Below are 20,606 nucleotides of genomic sequence, written 5' to 3' on the forward strand. Positions count from 1 at the left end.
TCAGCGGGTTGGAAAATGGATGGATGGATGGATGACATCCCTATCCCACTTAATCCATTTCTGGGTCTTTGGTGGCAGAGCCTCTCCTGCGAGCATCAACTGCGAGGTAGGGACCAACCCTGGATGGAGTGCTAGTTCATTGCCCACTTTCACACGGAAGCAGTTAACAATACTTAACAAACACATTTTTGGACTGTGGAGGGAAAAGCTGAATACCCAGGCAGACCAGACAGCAGCCGAGAACAAGATTTAAACCTGCGCTGTCCACTATAGTACACCATGATAGCAACAGATATAAATTAGGAACACAATTTTGATAAATGCAAAGATACTACTGTATGTTTATGGTATTAATGCTTTCATAGCAAAAGTAAAGTATTGCTAATTTTAGAAATACGTAAGTATTAAGATGCCTTTAAAAATACAATTTACAGCTAAAGAAAGTATAACAATTTTGGTGTGCTCTCATATGTTTTCTGTTATGATATTGTCCTGATATATCATAGCAATATCCCACACTTTTTATTTTGTACTTTATGTCTAGAACTGAATGTTAAAAAAGTATTTACCACTTATCTGTCTTGTTAGTTCTTCACTCCAAGTAATTAATAGATGGATTGAGAAAGGTAGAAGGATCAAGCTCTTAGTTTTCCAAAAAAAACTAAAAAAAGATATATTTACCTGGTTAAACTGAATATCCCTGCGAGTTTTTAGTCTGGCATAAATTACCCTCTCAGAATTTTTAATGCATTTTAATAACATTTAATAACAGACTGTTATATAGTTTTTAAGTAAAAAGAAAAGCCATGCATTGCTTGTGTAAGCACACCACATCTCCACAATTCCCACACGATTCCCAAAAAACTGAAGAAAGGGGTCTCTTTACTTCCACTTTAGTTTCACATGCTTAATTTTTTACTTCAAGCCAACCAACAACTGCATCTTGTCAACAGTCATTCTTGTTCACCAAGAAGTGCAAAGTGACAAGTGGGAGAACGATGAAGAAAAGTTACTGTGCAAATAACCCAGAAAAAAATTAGAGAAAGGACAGCTCAAACAATGAAGAACAAAGAAGCAGTGGTGAAAACAGTGTGACAGATGCAGATTGGAACTATACTAGCAAAAGAGATGAACTTTAAGTAAGTTCTAAAACAACAGTGTCAGTGGCTCCTGACAGTTTAGCAGTGCTAACTTAAACCCCTCATTCAGGCTTATCACTCAGGACAGCTGCTACCCCACAAATCTGCACTGCTTCCAAAATCAGAAGCTCACACTTTATATCATAAGAGCATTTGTTGATTATATGCTAAACACTTGGAATTTATGTGCATTTTGTGCTGGGAGTGCATTAGTGTTTGGGATTTGGGGGGCAGGTTTTTAATAGTTGCTTCAGATTCCCAAGAGTTGCACCCCAATCATAGTTGTTCTAATCAGCATTTACAGAGAAAGATAGTTACTTTTTTGTTTGTTGGACCACAGAACTCCATAGATCTGGACTAACAACAGTGAGATAATTAAAATAAACTTAATAGACCTATAATGTGTGAAAAAGCACCTACTGCGTTAGGCATGCCCATTTGTCTGTCTGCATGAAACAACTTGGCTCCCAGTGGACTTATTCTTAAAGGAAAATTGTCAGAACAGTTCAGTTTCTTTGAGATATCTTAAATACAATGTACTATGCAAATTTATGAAATTGCAGAATCTCCCATTGACAAGCATTGGAGAATTTACAAACTCATCTGTCTTAAAACAAAGTAACATTCTGTGTAGCTTCTACTATAAGTTTACTGTGTCAGTTTTACCTTTGGAGAGGTCACTTCCACTTGTATATTGTTAATATATTTTTCATTTACTCATTCGACAGCCGCTCTTGATGGCATGACAGTGAAATATCAGCAGTCAAGCTGGGTGAAATGGGTGGGGTCAGATGTATGATAGGTTGAATGACTGAATATTATCATATACGAAAGGTACAACATTAGATGTGTATGTATTTATTAAATCTGCTAATAACAATATTACTGTACCAGAATACTGAGGTCTCGTTATATGTGGTATCAGTCTGGCTTCTGCCCCATCTTGCACTCATCTCTCTGGCTGCACGGTGTCGTGTGTGAACCTCAGTCACAGCAGCTAACTTCTACTTCTCCTTGAAAGCAAAATGGATAAGCAACATGATCATGTATGTAAAAGTAAAAAATAAAAACAATTTATGTAGAAGTCTATGAAAGATGGCTTGGTGACACTTTATTCTTCAGCGAGTAAACATGTACATCTGCTATGCTAAAAACAACCACACATCTCCACATCCAGCATCAACTAACAATAGCACATCTTGTCTTGTCATCACTTGAGTTACAATCTGCTGTTTATGAAAGTAACTTCACACACGATATTGTTAAATGGTATTAAAAAACATTTTATGTACACATTCTATTATCACAGTTATTTTTAATATGACCCACTGTTACATAAATTTGTAATAAATAAAATTGTGGTAAACTCTTGAAGTGATTAGAAACTTTGAAAATGCTGCAACTTTCAAATCAGCTATCCATGTCTCTAAATCACCTGAATGTTACATTTTCTTACTTGCATTGTGGCTTTATATAGCTTTTATTTTGTTAATTTCGTGCTGTTTGCTTTTAAATTGTAGTATGATTTCTGTGACTAAGAATTCTGTTGTCAATCAGATGTGCAGTATGTCAAATTGGAATCTGAACCTTTCACCTTCCAAACAGCACCTTTCCGGTCTGCTTGTTTGATTTTTCTGGGTCATGGGGTGCACAGCCATATAGTCTTACTAAAATTACTTGTCATTGACTTGTTTTTTCTAAATGGTTTAAACTTACATACTTAGATGATAGATGAATATAATCTTCTGAGCCTTAGTAAGAAATAACACATTCTGTAGTTAATTTAAATGATTCCTTGCATGAATACTAGTTTTCTTATGTGACAGACTATGTGTAATAAATCCTGAAAGCCACTGAATAAATTATTTCTATCAAATTGATCACTTCACTAAAAACTCTGGATTTGTACAGCCATTGTTTTTTGTTAACTGACTATATACAGCAAGTCACATGAGTTTAGGGTGTTAATGATTACTTACTGTTGACTGAAATTTGTGTCAAACCACTTCCTTAAACTCTGCAGAAGAAAGATCTGGAAAAATTTTGTTTATTGCAGACCATATGGCCTGTCACCTGTGGTGGTGTTGCTGTTAGTGATACAACAACAGGCGATGGTCACATGTGTCAGCCTAGATATGCTTTCACAATTTTATAACAAAGAGGACTTTTAATGTGTACTATCCACAAAAGTGACACTGGGGAAGGAACATACGGATGTCACAGAAATAACAGCCCTCTGCCACTGAATGTAATCTTGTTCTTGTGCTCACAAAGTTTTCTGAGCAGTTGGCTTATAGTTTGTTGAAGACTGCATCCTCTTAAACTTTTTTGGTTTAACCAGTTAACTTGTTTTTACCTTAACTAGCCTGTGCCAAGTCTAACTGTAGATGCAAGTAACTTCATTTGACAAATTGCACACAAGTACCTTGGTCATCACAGTGATTCCCGATTTTGCCTCACAGCTGCTTTAGGGGGCCTTTATTTTATTCTTGGCCTATTCACATTCTTCTGGTGTCCCTCCATTTATGTTTCTTTAATGCATTGGTTTCTTCTTGCATATCAAAAATGGCACCGTAAGTTGATTGGCAACTATATTCATTATGCTTCTAGATCTGTCCTCCGCCTGTGACATAGTCAACCACCAGATCCTCCTTGCCACCCTCTCTGACATTGGTATCACTGAGACTGGCCTCAGGTAGTTTGAGTCCTACCTCCTGGGATTATCCTACCATGTGTCCTAGTGCATCTGACAGAGTATGCAGCACAACTCTTGATTCAAGCTTTGGTCTTGTCACATCTGGATTACTGCAACTCACCGCTGGTAGGAGAACTAGCATGTCTCTCCAAGCTGCTGCAAACAATTCAAAACACATCTGCATGCTTGGTCAACCAGCCAAGGCAGGCATGTTACTCCCATTTTCAAATCAGTACAGTGGATTCCTGCAATAGCATGTACAGATATTAAGTCCAGATCCTAGATGCTTGCCTATAGAGTAGTCAGTGGGTCAGTGGAGACACCTGTGAGGTCCTATGTCCCTTCTCAACCACTCACATCTGCTGATGCCACTTCTGCATAGCATCAAATCTCAGTCTAGATTCTCTTCATGTGTTGCTCCTAGCTGGTGGAATGAGCTGCCAATCCTCCATCTGAAATTCTGACTCCCTCAATAGATTTAAGAAGTGTTTATAAACCCTTTTGTTTGGTGAATTTCTGTCTAAATTATATCATCAGTTAGGTTTTGTAACCTAGGAATTGTATCTTGCTTGTATTACATTCTGAGTCCTTCCTAAACAGTCCCACAGACTAATGTTTACTCAATTATGATATGTTTTATAAGCAGTTTATAAAAAAAAAAAAAAGTCTGCTAAGGGAATACTGTACATGTACTGTAAATGTCAACCCAACAGTGGCAGAGTATTTACAGTTGGCAGTGGTTTGGTTCTGCTCTCATCAAATGTCTGGAATAGGCTCAGGGTGTAATGTGGCCAATAAATGAAACAAATCTGAAATTGATGGTCAGGTGCTCTAAAACTTAAGCAAATAATCCATAAATCAGCAGAAAGTGATTCCACACGTATGGAAAATTAGAAACGTTGTTTGACAATATGAGCATGGATTTATGTTAGCACATCATGCACAGATGAAAATAAATCTTCTATAGTCTTATAAAAGAAAGACATTGTTTATCAGTCTGGAGATGGTTAGTATGGCCACGTCCAAAAAATGAGTTGTCCACTGTCAGAAAGATAATCTTGGGATAGAGAAAGTTCAAGCCTGTTGTCAAACTACTCAGTAGTGGCCAGCCTATGAAATTCTGCAGTCTCCCCAAATGGTTTTCCTACAGAACATCTTGGGATTGACAGACCATTGTCACCCATTGTAATGTCAAATTTAATGATTGAGGATACTTTTACATGGATGTGCAGCTGTCAGAAGAGCATAACTTTCCAAAGAGAACATTGTAGAGAGACACAGGTCTTAATTTTGACCAACAAAAGGCATCATCGATAGGTCAGCTTAATAATTTAAACAAACAGACTGGAGACAATGTCAGTGGTCATAGGATGTTGCAATTTCTGGGCTCCTGATTCAGAAGTGATATTGTATGGCAAAACAAAGCACTGAGTTTGACAAGATCTGCATCACACTAGCCAGGTGTGAAGATATGGACCTTCCTTGCTATGTTCAAGCTAGTACTTCCCAGTATTATAGAGTCTACCATCATACAAGTCTACATTATGCTAGAATAATGTATCATGAAATGTGAGACTGTCATTCAGACAGCGAAAGCTCAGCCAAAACATATTTGGGGTGTATTTCTGTCATCTTAGTTCAGTTGTTTTGTTTAAGAGGGAAGTTAAAACCATGGGCTTAGTCAGTTATGCAAAACACACCAGCAATAAGAAAATAAAATTTTAGAATGGCAATGGTTTACATCTAAACCCAATGGCAATGCCAAGGTGAGAACTACAATGAGCTGTGCAAACAAGGAAACCTTCAAGCATGGCTAACCTGAAGCAGTTCTGTAAGAAAGGTCACAATTCTTCCTAGGTGACTATAGAGGATAATGAAATTCTTCTAGGGAACCACTATTTAAAAGTATCGCTGCTTAATTATTGTTTGACTGAAAAAAGTTTGAACTTCAAGATTATTTTTTTAATTGAGGCAGCAGACTGTCCACAGTACTAAATCTGATTCTGAAAACTTTTTAATCCATGTCTTGACTACATTCATGCCTGTAACTCAGTATGATTTGCCTTAATCACAGGTAATCAGATTTCAGGATCTTCGCAGCCTTTCCTTGGCCATGTTGAACAATATTACAGACTCAAGCCTCATCTCTGTGGCATCGCACTGCCGTAGTTTGACAAGGCTGAATATCAGCCATTGCTCAAACCTTACAGACTATGGCTTGACAACAGCTGTTCGCTACCTTCAGCGGCTGCAGTATCTCCAGATTGCATGCTGTGACAAAATCACAGACCGGTAAGATCACTAAGCTTTCTTTTCCCTAGACAGATAATAAGGACCAAATGAAATGCAAAATGTTAAGAAAAAAATAAAGAAATATGTTTTGTTGGTATATGATAAACACCAAATGACTTGTTGCAAATAAATAATGGCCAAAAGGCAATCATTGCATTTATCTTCACATAATCCATAGGAGCCTTCTTAACACTTTACAGAAAACAGTGTATAGGTCTGATATGTATAATGTAGTATAGTATCTTTATTTTCAAATGTATACAAACACTAACCACGTAATTTTGCATTTTGTACTGTTTTCAAGGATTTTGACCAAAAAAAAAAATAATTCTGAACTATGATCAATGAATTTTGTTCCATGGGACTTGCAGTGCAGTTCAACAAATAGACAGCTATTACTATTTTCTGTTAATAGTACAAGCAGTAAAGGTGCCATGGTTAAATGAGCCAATTTAACTGCATGTCCCCTTCACGCTATGGACAGATAACCCATCACCTTTGTTCTTCATGCAGGTTCTTGTCAGTGCTGGCACAAGAATGCAAGAGTCTCAAGAGTCTGGATGTGTGCATGTGTAGAGAGATCTCAATGGCAGGAATTGAGCAGCTACAAACGGAGCTACCGACTTTGGAGAACATTAAGACACGTTTTGTGGGTGGGTCTGACCTCATCTTCTCCCTGTAAAGGAGGGCTCAATATTCAGCATCCTATGGTGGAGCTTCAAGGATGCCTTACTTTTTCATAGTCCTGTTCCAATAATAACAGTTTCTGTCAGCAGTTCCACTGGTATATTGAATTTGATTTAGCATCATTGGTATGCTGTTTCAGTTTTGAAAATAATCTTGAATCACTCCAGTACAAATGTATTATTAATCCTGTTGCTGGGTTTTTAAGACACCCAAGTGCCTTCTGCTGCTTCCATGACAAACAGAAAAGTGCTTTGATTTATAGAATTTATAAAGAGCTTTGGTCATCTGTTACTTTTGTGATCTGTAGGGGGCGCACCTGCACTTCAAACACCCAGACACAATCAAACCACACAGTCACCGGTTCAAGAAGTTTTTAATTTAAACAATACCTTCTACTGGTTTCTGTCCCTGTACAAATTAGATACAGTTCAGTTCCGTTGTGTTTCTTTCCTTTCCTCTTCTCTTTAACTCCACTCTCCTCCTAACACTGACTCCTTTATGTACAAGAGGAGGCTTCTGTTATGCTGGATCCCAGAGTACTTCCGGTGACATAGCACAGCATGTCAGAAGCACTTCCTGGGCCAAGCGGAAGCCCCCCCAAAGTAGTGGGGGTGTTCCCCTGCAGACCCCCCTGGTGGCACATCTAAGTGCCCCAACATGGCTGCCTCTCAAAATTACAGCTCCCAATATACCCTGTGGGTGTACAAACAGGAGTTCCACCAGAGGAATGCTGCCACCCTATGTATAGGGGGAACGTATGACTAGGAAGCAGTCTTCCTCTGTCCTTCCATTATGGCCTCCAGGCTGGAAAACATACCAGGAACCACCCACCTGGGATATGTGCCCTTCCACATCTCATAATAGCCTCCTGACTGGGAAAGGTACCACTAACCAACCTGGTCGGAATGCCCATCCATCTATGTCCTTCCTTTATTCCACCGCAACCAGTGTACCAGTCAACCCAGGTCTTCTATGACACGTTTTAATAAAAGTGCTCTGATCGGAGAGTCTTACATTGAAGGGTTAGTTGTAAAAAGTTAACATTTGGGCATTTAAATGCTTATAGTTCATAAATAGGGTTGGTATATTGTTGCAAAGGTTAGTGCAGATGCCTTACAGATCATGGGTACAGATCCCAGTTGTCCCTCCCTAAGTGGTATTTACACATTCACTTTAATCTGAGTAGTCCAGTTTTCTCCCATATCCAGTATTATAAACATTTTAAAAGCAGAACTTGTCCTCTTCACAAGGTATGTCTAACACCTTCCACATAGAAAGTGTAATGAAAAAGGTTATGTTTGTTTTAAATGATGCATTCTCACGTAAAGTATGTTATCCATATGAATGATGGCTATAAATACCTTGCTTTGTGAATCCGCTGCAGTAACCTGGAGGTGTTTTTAGCAGCAGCAGTTCTAGGCAGGGCCCAGCTCTGGACAGGATACCAATTCCTCACTCATGAGCTACAGTGGCGCTTGAAAGTTAGTGAACCCTTCAAAATATTCCTGCATAAATATGATTTAATACATCATCTGATTTTCACACAAGTCCTAAAAGTAGATATGGAGAACCCAGCTAAACAAATGGGACAAAATAGCAGTTGGTCATTTCCTGTATTTATTGAGGACAATCACTCGGTATTACATATCTGTGAGTGGCAAAAGTGTGTGAACCTTTGTTTTTAGTATTTGGTTTGACCCCCTTTTGCAGCAATAACTGCAACTAAATGTTTCCAGTAGGTCTTGATCGGTCCTGCACATCAGCGTGGAGGAATTTTAGCCCATTCCTCCATGTGTGATTGCCTCAACTCAGGGATGTTGCTGGGTTTTTTTTTCTTCAAATAAACTGCACGCTTCTGGTCCATCCACAGTATTCCTGTTGGGTTAAGGTCAGGACTTTGACTTGGCCATTCCAAAACCTTTATTCTTCTTCAGTCACTATTTGGTAGAATGACTTGTGTACTTGGGGTTGTTGTCTTGCTGCATGAGCCAGTTTCTCTTGAGATATAGTCCACGGACAGCTGTCCTTACTTTCTCCTTTAGAATTCACTGGTATAATTCAGAATTCATTTTCTTCTCCACAATGGCAAGCTGTCCTGACCCAGACCCAGCACAACAGGCCCAAAGCATGATACTACTGCCACCATGTTTCACAGATGGGATGAGGTTCTCATGCTGGAACGCAGCGTTTTTCTTTCTCCAAAATAACATTTTATTTGAACTAAAAAGTTCAATTTTGGTCTTGCCTGTCCATAAAATATTACTCCAATAGCTTTCAGGCTTGGTCACATGCTCTTCAACAAACTAGATGGGAAGCAATTTTTTTTTTTTGGAAAGCAGCGACTTTCTCCTTGCAACCATGCCATGCACACCACTGTTGTGTTATGATGATGTTTTAAGTCATATTTATGCAGGAATATGGAAAATTTAACAGGTTCACTAACTTTCAAACTCCACTATACATCCACTATTGTTCAAACTGTGGCATTAGTATCTTTGGGATACCATCAAGGGAGGAGTACGAGGCACAGTGCCAGGCTTATAGGTAAATGTCTTCAAGACACAATCAAAAAGCCGATTTCTTTCATTCTGACTAGACATAAAACTAATGATATAATAATTGTCTGTCCCATTTGGTTATTAATTTGCACACACAGATTGATGGACAAGCCACTTTTATATTGCATACCTAATTGTAAAGTATACTAGATCCAGTAACTGAACATTTTAGAACATACTTAATTGCTGTCTCATGTACAATTCATAGTAGTCTGAGTCAGGTGGCATGAGGGAGAATATAAACATGTTCATGGATTTAACAGTCCACTTTACAGTAGACTGGCCCCAAAACTATTATTATATGGAACACATTAGATAAGAATCAGCTTGGTGCAAACAAGACCAACACTGAACCCTTATATCTGCACCCTGTTTTTTTTGGCTGCAGTAAGGAACCAGGAGACTGACACTATGATGTACCAAACTGCTTTGTTGTTCTTCTGTATAATCAACCTTAACATAAAATATTTTGTGAATGTAACCATTGTTTTGTTTATCCATCCATTCCTGGACATGGTTGGAACATGCAGAAGGTGAGTCTATTAGAGCTGTCAGTTATACCACCAACCAAGCCAAATTCATTGAAAACATGCAGTGGGTGCATCATTCCTCAGATTAGCAGAGCAGTATATGAAAGTGTGAGGCCCCACTGAATGAGTCATTTTCTGATGTACATTTATAGCCTTTGTTTTTAGATTTGTCATGCCCTAATCTCTTCTTTTTTACATTAAGCAAAACAACAGCTTTTCGAAATGGAATATTCAGTTGAGATACTGTATACCATACCATACCATTTTTATTTGTTAAGCGCTTAAAAACACAGCATTACAACTGACCGAAGCGCTAATATGTATGTATAAAATGTTGTTATAAAGAAATATGGGCGGACTCCATTTGGTCTACTATCATACTTTCAAGCTACTGAAGCAAGGCTCTCTTCGTTCACTAGGCTATAGAGGACCAATGCTGGAGAGCAAGTGATATGTCCCAGGAAATAAAGCATTATGGCCAGAAATAAGCACACTTCCTGTTTGGAAATATAAGGTGTATTGAAGGTCCAATCAATTTCTAAAGGGAAGAAGAAGAAGAGTGCAAATGGGGTTGGGGATTAATGTCACATTCAGATTCTAAATGCTACAATTTTAACAACTAGTCACCCTTCCTTTACGTTTACTTTTTTTCCAGTGTAGGGTGATATGCAAATCACTTTAAAAAGACACCTTAGTAGAAAAATATTGTAAATGTCATTTTATTTTCCAAAATAAAAATTCAGTCCCACAATGTTTTTTTTTTTTTTTACCAGTCAGTGGCCACTCCTCATTTTCTTGTTCAGGACCACCACTTTGCCAAGTGTAGCTGCTTTACTTGGCACCTGCCTTTTGGCCCTTCTATGATAAACTGTAAACATTTATACAGATATTAAACACAATAAAAAACAAAAACATTCTAATGTAATTCAATTTCCTTCTGAACCACTTACCTACAGAACCTTGGTTGAAAAGCTGACAAGATACTGTCTAATGCACAAGCACTCTTGCTAATTTTACAGTATTGTTGCACAAGGCAAAACAACTTTTTATGTATTATAGCATCTGACCTGCAAAAACTATGTAGTGCCCCAAAAATGATTTGATAACACGGAATCAATAAAGAATTAACAACCCTTACGATTCTGTTTTTGTTTGAGACTAACAATCCAACACAATTTTTAACGCTGTACTGTCTGAAACAGACAGAAAGGACAATCTGGGCCTTGTGCTGCTGTCACTCTGGCTTTACTAATTAAGCACACAGGACATTACTGGCCTGTCCACCTCATACATACCTGAGTGTGTGTTTAGGCCATTCCAGAATTTAGCCTTACATCAGGGCTAATGGAGGAGAGGTTCTCTTTGTACTTCATGTGTAGTTACAAAAAGAGTGGTAAGAAATCCATTTTATTTCAAAAGCAGTACTTATGAAAATAAGCAAATGTACAAAATTAACTTTGTTCATGTCTCAAATAAAAGAAAGTTGGTAGCAATGCTCTGGACTACTTGGTGTCTTGTGCCACAGCATGAATAGGCCTTAAATTGTTAAGTTATTAAAAGTGAGAAAACATGACCACAGAATTAGATGAATACGGGAGTGCCATGTGCCTTGTTGAAAACAGGTAGGCTGTGTGTAAATCGGACGTGAAAAATAGAAGAAAGGCATCTAACATATCAGATGTGCATTAAACTTAAAGGGCATGGTCATTTACAGAGATGTGAAGGAGACTCTTACCTTCATTACAACCAAGCTTTGACTGCCTGGCATAAAGGCTAGGAAGTGTCCACTGCTGCTTCACACCAAGCTGATGATTATAAGCATTTAATATTATGCATCGTAAATTAGGAGACTTAATTGACACCAGGGACTAATTATAGGTTCTATTATTCAAATATAATTAAAGCATTAAATTTGATAATCACTTCTACACTTTAGTGCTAGTGTTACCTAGAATTAAAGATTAAACAAACTAGCAAATCAAGATTATCTACAGTGTTTCTCAATTCTGTTCCGGTTCACTGATGTACCACGTGGGCACTGATTACAGGCTGCCATCTAATGAAAACGTTTAGCACACTGATTTAAAAATAGTAGGTAGCAACCTGAGAGAATGTAACTCGTGAACTGCAGCTGTGACATCTCAAAAAATTCTGGCAGTGGCTGTTGTGCTTTCTAGACCGGTGTCCCTTTAACGACAGCCTCAGCTGTTATCCTGTGACGCCACGTAGGCCTTATCTTGCCCACCTTCTAATTTATGATCTCCACAAAACTTATCAAAGATAAAGGCGTGTGACGAAAATTCCAAACTGAAGCTACAATCTGCTAAAGTAAATTCCAAAAAATTTTGATTTTTAAATTTTCTAACGGTCCATAAAATGTAAAACGATGCCATACTTATAAATTTGACTGAAAGTTTCTCAGTTTTCCTTTGACATTAGATTAACTGAAAAGTAAATACAATCGGGGAGGAAAAAATGGAGCTGGGCTTTCTCAATGATCGGGTTGCCCTTAGCTAGACTTTGGATATCCTCGTCCTCCACTGCAGTAGGACGTTACCTCGGTCTCATATCTCCTGCTACAAAGGCAGCTCTTAATCTGCACAATGTCATTTCCTGTTTGCCTCAAATGAAAAGACAATACAAATGTGATCGTTCAAAGAGTTATTTTTAATGCATGTATTTACTTCAACAGTTTAATGAAAGTTTTTTTTTTTTTACCCACAAATCTCTAGTGGAACGGTGTATACCACTAAAGGGAAAATATGCAGACTTTCACTCCAAAATCAGCCTGGATTTTGGGGGAATCCATCCTGACTGAAATTTGCCCCTCCACCTCTTTGAAATGGAAAGCCAATGGAAAACATGGCAAAAAACACACATTGTCAGCCAAGCAACTGCAGAGCATTTATCAAAGGGGACAGTAAAAATGTCCACCTTTAACATCAGTTTTGCATATACGCAGGCCAGTACTTCATAGTGACAATGGCTTGATGTGGAATAAAATAATGAGCAGTAAAAATGTCACCCATCAGTGGATGGAGTCTAGGAAATTGTGCCTATCAGGTATTAAGCAACGTCTCTTTCCTGTGAAACAGAAACTGTTGCTGCCCCAAGTTTTGTTATTCATCTGAATTATGTGGCTATTAAATTTGCGGAGAGCTTATCAGTTTTTTTCTCAAAGTAAACTAAGCAACAGAAGCATTTGCTTTTCATCTGTAAAATGGAACTAGAGTTTTTTTGACATTTTATCTTTTCAGAGCAGTAATTGCATTGCTAAATGAAAGTGAGATGAAGGGACACTTAAGATGGCTTCACAATTTATACAGACCTGTCTACTTTGTCTACTGGCCTTATAGAAAAGCAGTACATATTAAATAAGGAATAAGCTCAAAAATAAAGTAGTGCAAGGACTACTAATGTATTCCAGGTTTCCTTGAGAAAATGCAGATAAAACTATAAAGATCACTTCTTTCCCTAGCAAAAGGCATGCTACTAGTGTTTCAGCTCTAGAATTACAGTATTTAACAACCAGTAACGGCACACTGCACATTATACACTTGACTTGAGCATTCCTAGTTCTCATCCTCTCTCTCTGTATGTTTAGCATTCGTTTGCTCCGAGTTTGATGCGCTTGCTGCTTCCTGAGCAGCTCTTCTTGTCTCCACCCTAGCGGCCTGCTTCTTCTCTTCTTTCGTCAGCATCTTTTCACATTAAAACTGATTAAGTCAGTGTTTGTGTTGCAATTACTTAGTACACTTTCTTTCTTTTTTCACTTAAGCACTTAAGTCTTCAATCTGCCTGAAGAATGATTTAAGATATGAAGAGGTAGGGGAAGTAACAGTGAACGTGGTCCTTTACGCATGCGCCACATGGCTGCCCTGCTGGCCGCCACCAAGAGTTGATTCTACAATATAAAATAAAAAAAAAAGTGGAATAACCTTGGAGCTCAATCATCACTCTGAAAGCAGATAGTAGACATCACGTAGTATATGTGTACCCAATTTCAGGACAATAGTTCAAATGGTTTGCGAGCTACAGGTGATTTAAAATCCTGGACAAACGGACAGCCATGGTAGTGTATTATATATAAAGATTGTCTTGACATTATATGCCATTTTCTTTTTATTTGATGCCACTAATCATAAAACCTAAAAACTCTCAGTACTGCCGTTTGAAGCTGCCAAATGAAGATACTCACTCAAAACAAGACTACTGTATGTCTAGTGAGCAGCACTCTGTCCATAGGCCACACAGGAGCTTGTCAAGAGGCTTTTGTTTAGGAATTTCCTTCAAACAGTAAGAGTTGACCAAACCTTTAATTGTCCATCCATTATTGCACTTTCTGTCAACACTCAGGTCAGCAGGACTCAAATCCCATCCAGTCATTTAGTCTGAGACAATTTACAGCTTCCAGTTAACTTAACATACATATCTTTAGGGGGGAAAAAATCATAAAATATTGGAAAAGTTATGCAAGAATAAATCAATATGTGTCTATTTACACACAGTTTTGTACATGGAGTTACATGATTATATGAAAGTGGTTTCATTTGAATTATGCATAACTGAAACAGTTTTGATTGAAAAAGTTACCTTATAGTGCAGAAAGGTCTACTGAATCGCTAGAAAAGTTCATTCAACTTCCTCCTTAAATTAGAAGGCATAGTTAGGAAAAAATTGAAAATTGGAGAAAAGAAAAAAAAAAGATAATGGCATGATCAATGGTAAATATTTATGCTACCATTAGGAATACAATATCCACAAAATAAAAAATTTGTTCTTAATAATTTACTTAAAAAGCACAACTTATGTGCAAAATGAACTTTGTTCGTACCAAGCATGAAGTGATCTTTTTTAATCTCCTGCTCCCCTTTCTCTTGTGCAGTTTAATGTGTAGACATATTCCTTTAATAAATAGGCTATGCTGTACATTATGGTCTTGGCATTAAGAGCATCTTTATCCTACGCTGTACAGTACATACAATTCATGACAATACAGTGCATCTTACCTTGAATGTCACTAGCTCAGCTGAGGCCTGCAAGCTAATGGAGGATCTGTACCAGGCAGCACACTTTAACATTGCCAGTCAGTAATTATTCCTAAGGCCTGCTAATAACTTCAGAGGTAGGGGAAGTCAGGATTCAGTGTTTCACTACATAAAAGACCAATCTGGCATATCCCTGATTACAATATTTGTCTTGTTTTTTGTCTCCCCATTGACACAACAGATGAGACAGCAGCACTTCCTATGCACCTCATAAGCTTAACTGTAAGGCAGTTGCAATTATTACTCTGCTGTATTGTCTCTCGAAATTAGAGGGCTGTTGCCTTCAATCACTGTGACAACATCACATAAGCAGATCCCCACAAAAGCTTTGGGGGTGTCTTATCCATAAGATCAGGCTGCACCAAACGTGCTGCTGCTTGTGATGTCTACTGTATATTTCAAATGAGTGGGCACATACTGGATTTGACCATGTCCACCTTAAAGCAGCTCCACTTGGCACTCGAAAAGCCAAGCGTTGCTGCGTCAAGGAAATGGTAAGCTATGTCGTGCAGTGCTGTACAATGGGTGCTCAGCAGTCACAGGTTTGTTTTTTTTTTTCTCTTGTGAAATCCTGAGCAAAAATTTGAGTCTTGGTGATGCTGCTTGTCTCCTCTGGGTTCTAAAAGAGAACCTTCAATGGCTCTCCAAAAATGTGTCCGTGGTGAGGTGAAATTACTTTTGAGTCTACTGTTCACTGTGGCTGAAGTCATAGCAGAAGTGGTAATTGCTGGGAGGATCTGGCAAAGGTGGCGGAGCGTCTGGGATTGGAATGTTCTCCAGGTCCAGTAGCCTTAGTTTGATTTCCATGGATAAGAGAATATCCAACTCACTCCGCATGCACTCACTGTTCATTTCTTTCCCCAGCAAGACATTCAAACCATCAGTCCAAAGGCAAAACTGGAGGGCAATAAAAACACAAAAATGTGAAGGAAGGACACAAATAAACTCTTAAGTCTTATATTAGAAAGCACTGCCTCAGTAACAAACTGCATAGTACACTCCGTTACTAATGAATTAAATAAAATATACAGCAAGACCAATGGCTGGGAAGGAGAAACCAACAGGGTAAAAAAATAAAATAAAATAAACCCTCCATCTTACATCCGTTCTTGATGACGCAATAAAGTTCAAACTGTAGTCTTCCACATCATATATAATGGTGAAGGCAAGGTCCAAAACTTCCTGAAAGTTGAAATGTTAAAATGATTAGGAAATACTTCAAAAATTAAACCTGAGTAAGTGTACATGGTACAGAACAGGGAAAGGAAAATAAAATGACTTCACTAAGAAATTATGGATTCAAAAATATACTGTAGAATTTTAAGTTAAATGGACACAATCATATTACTATATTGGATCAATATGTTAAAAGCAATTTTAATAACTAATTTGCTTTTTTCTTTTTTTGTACTCACATCTGTAACTCATGCTAGCACAACAACCAGGCCCAATGGGTATAAAACTTGTCCACTGCTAAGTCCAAGAATCCTTTAGCAATCACTTATTATAAATTAAATGTCTACCTAAGTATCACTAGGTTCTTTGTACCTGGAACCCCACATAAATATTTCTTAAACTTGTAAAAATCCCGTGAATAATTTTAAAGTTACACTAGTTGTGTTGCACACCTTTGCCTGGAAAATTTCCTAAGAGAATGGTCCTTGTACTTTAAAATTTGCTCTGAAACTGCCTTTGATTATTGTTTGCACCAGATGATGTCATTGAAACACACTATTAGAGCACCAAGAAAATGTTGGGAGTCTGCGTGTAAATCAAATTCATCCATCCCCACCATATACAGTGTTGACACTGCACTGCTTCCCCTTCCTGAGACGCCGGATGGTGGACCAGAATCTCCTCGAAGCTGTCCGAAAGTCATTCTCCATGGCCTCCCCAAACTCCTCCCACGCCCGAGTTTTTGCCTCAGCAACCACCAAAGCCGCATTCCGCTTGGCCTGCCGGTACCTATCAGCTGCCTCCGGGGTTCCACAGGACAAAAGGGTCCTGTAGGACTCCTTCTTCAGCTTGACGGCATCCTTCACCGCCGGTGTCCACCAGCGGGTTCGGGGATTGCTGCCACGACAGGCACCGACCACCTTACGGCGACAGCTCCGGTCAGCTGCCTCAACAATAGAGGCAAATTCTAAACTCTTAATAGGTTTTTTCCACTATAGAAACACATTACAGGTGGTTCATCAATATGGGCAGTTAACATTCGTGGGCAGGACTTTTTTTTTTATTATATTAATAATCAGTTTGTGAATTATAGTTAAATTCATCATTGTGATTTTTAGTTTGCATGTCAAAGGGAAGGCTCTCTGTTTCGATGGTATACTTAGTAACAGCAGCCCTAGCATTCTCTCGATGTTAATGTGTGTGTTTAGCAACCGCAAATCTGTTCACTTTGGCAAGACCAATAGAAGTAATGTAGTAGTAAATTTTTATTTAGGTAGAAAAAAAAAAAACAACAACAAGAATCCTATTTTTACACTATTAATAGAATATATTGTATATTATTAATATGCACACACATACACATACTGTATATATCCATCCATCCATCCTCTTCCGCTTATCCGAGGTCGGGTCGCGGGGGCAGCAGCTTGAGCAGAGATACCCAGACTTCCCTCTCCCCAGCCACTTCTTCTAGCTCTTCCGGGAGAATCTCGAGGCATTCCCAGGCCAGCTGGGAGACATAGTCCCTCCAGCGTGTCCTGGGTCTTCCCCAGGGTCTCCTCCCGGTTGGACGTGCCCGGAACACCTCACCAGGGAGGCGTCCAGGAGGCATCCTGATCAGATGCCTGAGCCACCTCATCTGACTCCTCTCGATGCGGAGGAGCAGCGGCTCTACTCTGGGAAAGCCCAGACACCCTGTGGAGGAAACTCATTTCAGCCGCTTGTATTCGCGATCTCGTTCTTTCAGTCACTACCCATAGCTCATGACCATAGGTGAGGAAGGGAACATAGATCAACTGGTAAATTGAGAGCTTTGCCTTTCAGCTCAGCTCCTTTTTCACCACGACAGACCGATGCAGAGCCTGCATCACTGCGGACGCCGCACCGATCCGCCTGTCAATCTCACGCTCCATTCTTCCCTCACTCGTGAACAAGACCCTGAGATACTTGAACTCCTCCACTTGAGGCAGGATCTCGCTCCCAACCCTGAGAGGGCACTCCACTCTTTTCCAGTTGAGGACCATGGTCTCGGATTTGGAGGTGCTGATTCTCATCCCAGCCGCTTCACACTCAGCTGCGAACCAATCCAGAGAGAACTGAAGATCACAGCCTGATGAAGTAAACAGGACAACATCATCTGCAAAAAGCAGTGACCCAATCCTGAGCCCACCAAACCGGACCCCCTCAACGCCCTGGCTGCGCCTAGAAATTCTGTCCATAAAAGATATGAACAGAATCGGTGACAAAGGGCAGCCCTGGCGGAGTCCAACTCTCACTGGAAACGGGTTCTACTTACTGCCGGCAATGCGGACCAAGCTCTGACACCGGTTGTACAGGGACCGAACAGCCCTTATCAGGGGGTCCGGTACCCCATACTCCTGGAGCACCCCCCACAGGATTCCCCGAGGGACACCGTCGAACGCCTTTTCCAAGTCCACAAAACATATGTAGACTGGTTGGGCGAACTCCCATGCACCCTCCAGGACCCTGCTAAGGGTGTAGAGCTGGTCCACTGTTCCGCGACCAGGACGAAAACCACACTGTTCCTCCTGAATCCGAGGTTCAACTATCCGACGGACCCTCTCCTCCAGAACCCCCGAATAGACTTTTCCAGGGAGGCTGAGGAGTGTGATCCCTCTGTAGTTGGAACACACCCTCCGGTCCCCCTTCTTAAAGAGGGGGACCACCACCCCGGTCTGCCAATCCAGAGGCACTGTCCCTGATGTCCATGCGATGTTGCAGAGACGTGTCAACCAAGACAGCCCTACAACATCCAGAGCCTTGAGGAACTCCGGGCGTATCTCATCCACCCTGCCACCAAGGAGTTTTTTGACCACCTCGGTGACCTCAGTCCCAGAGATGGGGGAGCCCACCTCCGAGTCCCCAGGCTCTGCTTCCTCATTGGAAGGCACGTTAGTGGGATTGAGGGGGTCTTCGAAGTACTCCCCCTACCGACCCACAACGTCCCGAGTCGAGGTCAGCAGCGCACCATCCCCACCATATACAGTGTTGACACTGCACTGCTTCCCCCTCCTGAGACGCCGGACGTACTGTATATATACAAACATATATACATATAAACACACATACACACATATAATTGCATACATGATGCAAAGGAGGAACCAAATATATTACATTAATCTGTCAAAGGGCACACATACACACACCACACTGATCTGAAAACAGCCGTTCCGTAACATACTCATAGAAATTATGGAAGGAGCTCAGTAGTTTACAGATACTTTTAACCTTTTTAATAAGTCTTTGGTCATTCCTGACTGCTCTTTGTAATTACATTACAAAAGTGGAATTTCATATTGTATAAATAACTAACTAGATATATATAACTATATTTTCTCTTGGCTGTTCAGCACCACCTAAACTTTAGCTCCTTATGAAAGGAAGAATACACACATGTACACAAACAGTGCATTTTGCTTATTCAATATACAATAAAATTACTTGATTTTTTATTTGTAGAAATAAACGACAAATGTGCTTAAACAAGAACTTATTGCCTGCAGGGTGAAAAAAAGTGCAACTTGCAAAATAGAAATAAATGGAATTAAATGAAGGCGGACCAATAGTCTTTTCAATTTTAGCTTTTATAAAACATAATGAGAACAGTAGTAGGCGATTACTATTTTTTTTTCTTTTTCTTTTAACTCTGGTAAGTCATACATGAGTTAAATATCGGGAGTTAACACAGGGCTTTATATGATGCTTTCCAGTATGAAAAGCATCATGGGAATCCTTACTAGACTCCCTTTCCATCTCAACTGGTTTAAGTTTGTAGCAACAGGCCTTCTACTAAGAGACCTTTGCCAAGCCATTCACCCTGTCATGCAGAGGGAGTCGATTAGGTCTTGTGGAGAACCCTGATTTCACTTGCATGTATTTACACTCGCATTCCTTCAATCACTACCCATGTTTGTGACTACGGGAACATAAACTGACCAGTAAATTAACAGCTTCATATGAAGATGTAGCTCCTGTTTAACAACAATCAACCTGAAGTAGTTTAGAAAAACTATACATCTCTGGTCTGCAGGCTATTATCATCATTAACAGTAAGAAATCTCAGGGAATCATTCTGGTCAAGTTCATAGCCTATAACTGTGTGGCTACAATGCTTAAACCAGTGCCTAATCTGGGATAAAATGACAATTTACCATTTTAAGACTATTTTAATCATTTTAACTGGATAATATCATCAACCAACTGCATTACAATAGCATATACTTGTATGGGCTTCATATCTATAAAATTATGTGGAAGCCCTGACTCCTGAGCAGATTAACATTCCTAATCAAAAATACATACAATAATTTTCAATAATGTAAGCAGTGTTTCTGACACAAAAAGAGAATCACAATTATTTAAACTAGTATTGTTACTTGTACAGAGAACAATTAAAATTTTAGTCACGTTGCTACGTATTCCCTGGTGTCATGATGAATAGGAACATATTAATTATA

General features: G+C 39.4%; 3 protein-coding genes across 4 annotated transcripts in view; 1 reads left to right on the forward strand and 2 right to left on the reverse strand.

Moving 5' to 3' along the window:
* The window catches only part of fbxl9 (F-box and leucine rich repeat protein), a 28,358-nt gene extending 17,706 nt beyond the window's left edge, over positions 1–10,652 (forward strand). The window contains exons 6-7 of one of the 2 annotated variants that reach the window (XM_028809712.2): positions 5,909–6,126; positions 6,640–10,652. In XM_028809712.2, the coding sequence (XP_028665545.1) occupies positions 5,909–6,126; positions 6,640–6,808 (387 nt within the window). In that variant the 3' untranslated portion in view covers positions 6,809–10,652. Of the gene's footprint in view, positions 1–1,867; positions 3,007–5,908; positions 6,127–6,639 lie in introns of those variants that run through there. The other variant, XM_051932383.1, reaches the window with a different exon arrangement.
* LOC114657804 (cyclic nucleotide-gated cation channel beta-1-like) overlaps positions 1–14,555 on the reverse strand; it is a 123,980-nt gene extending 109,425 nt beyond the window's left edge. The window contains exon 1 of the mRNA XM_028809709.2: positions 14,495–14,555. The gene's annotated coding sequence lies outside the window, so the exon portion shown is untranslated. The remainder of the gene's footprint in view (positions 1–14,494) is intronic.
* Positions 14,556–15,621: 1,066 nt separating this feature from the next.
* elmo3 (engulfment and cell motility 3) overlaps positions 15,622–20,606 on the reverse strand; it is a 178,787-nt gene continuing 173,802 nt past the window's right edge. Inside the window, exons 20-21 of the mRNA XM_028809711.2 lie at positions 16,051–16,131; positions 15,622–15,846 (exon numbers count right to left, since the gene is read on the reverse strand). Coding sequence (XP_028665544.1) covers positions 15,634–15,846; positions 16,051–16,131 — 294 coding nt within the window. The 3' untranslated portion in view covers positions 15,622–15,633. The remainder of the gene's footprint in view (positions 15,847–16,050; positions 16,132–20,606) is intronic.

This window comes from Erpetoichthys calabaricus, chromosome 9 (assembly GCF_900747795.2).
Source record: "Erpetoichthys calabaricus chromosome 9, fErpCal1.3, whole genome shotgun sequence".
NCBI lineage: Eukaryota > Metazoa > Chordata > Cladistia > Polypteriformes > Polypteridae > Erpetoichthys > Erpetoichthys calabaricus.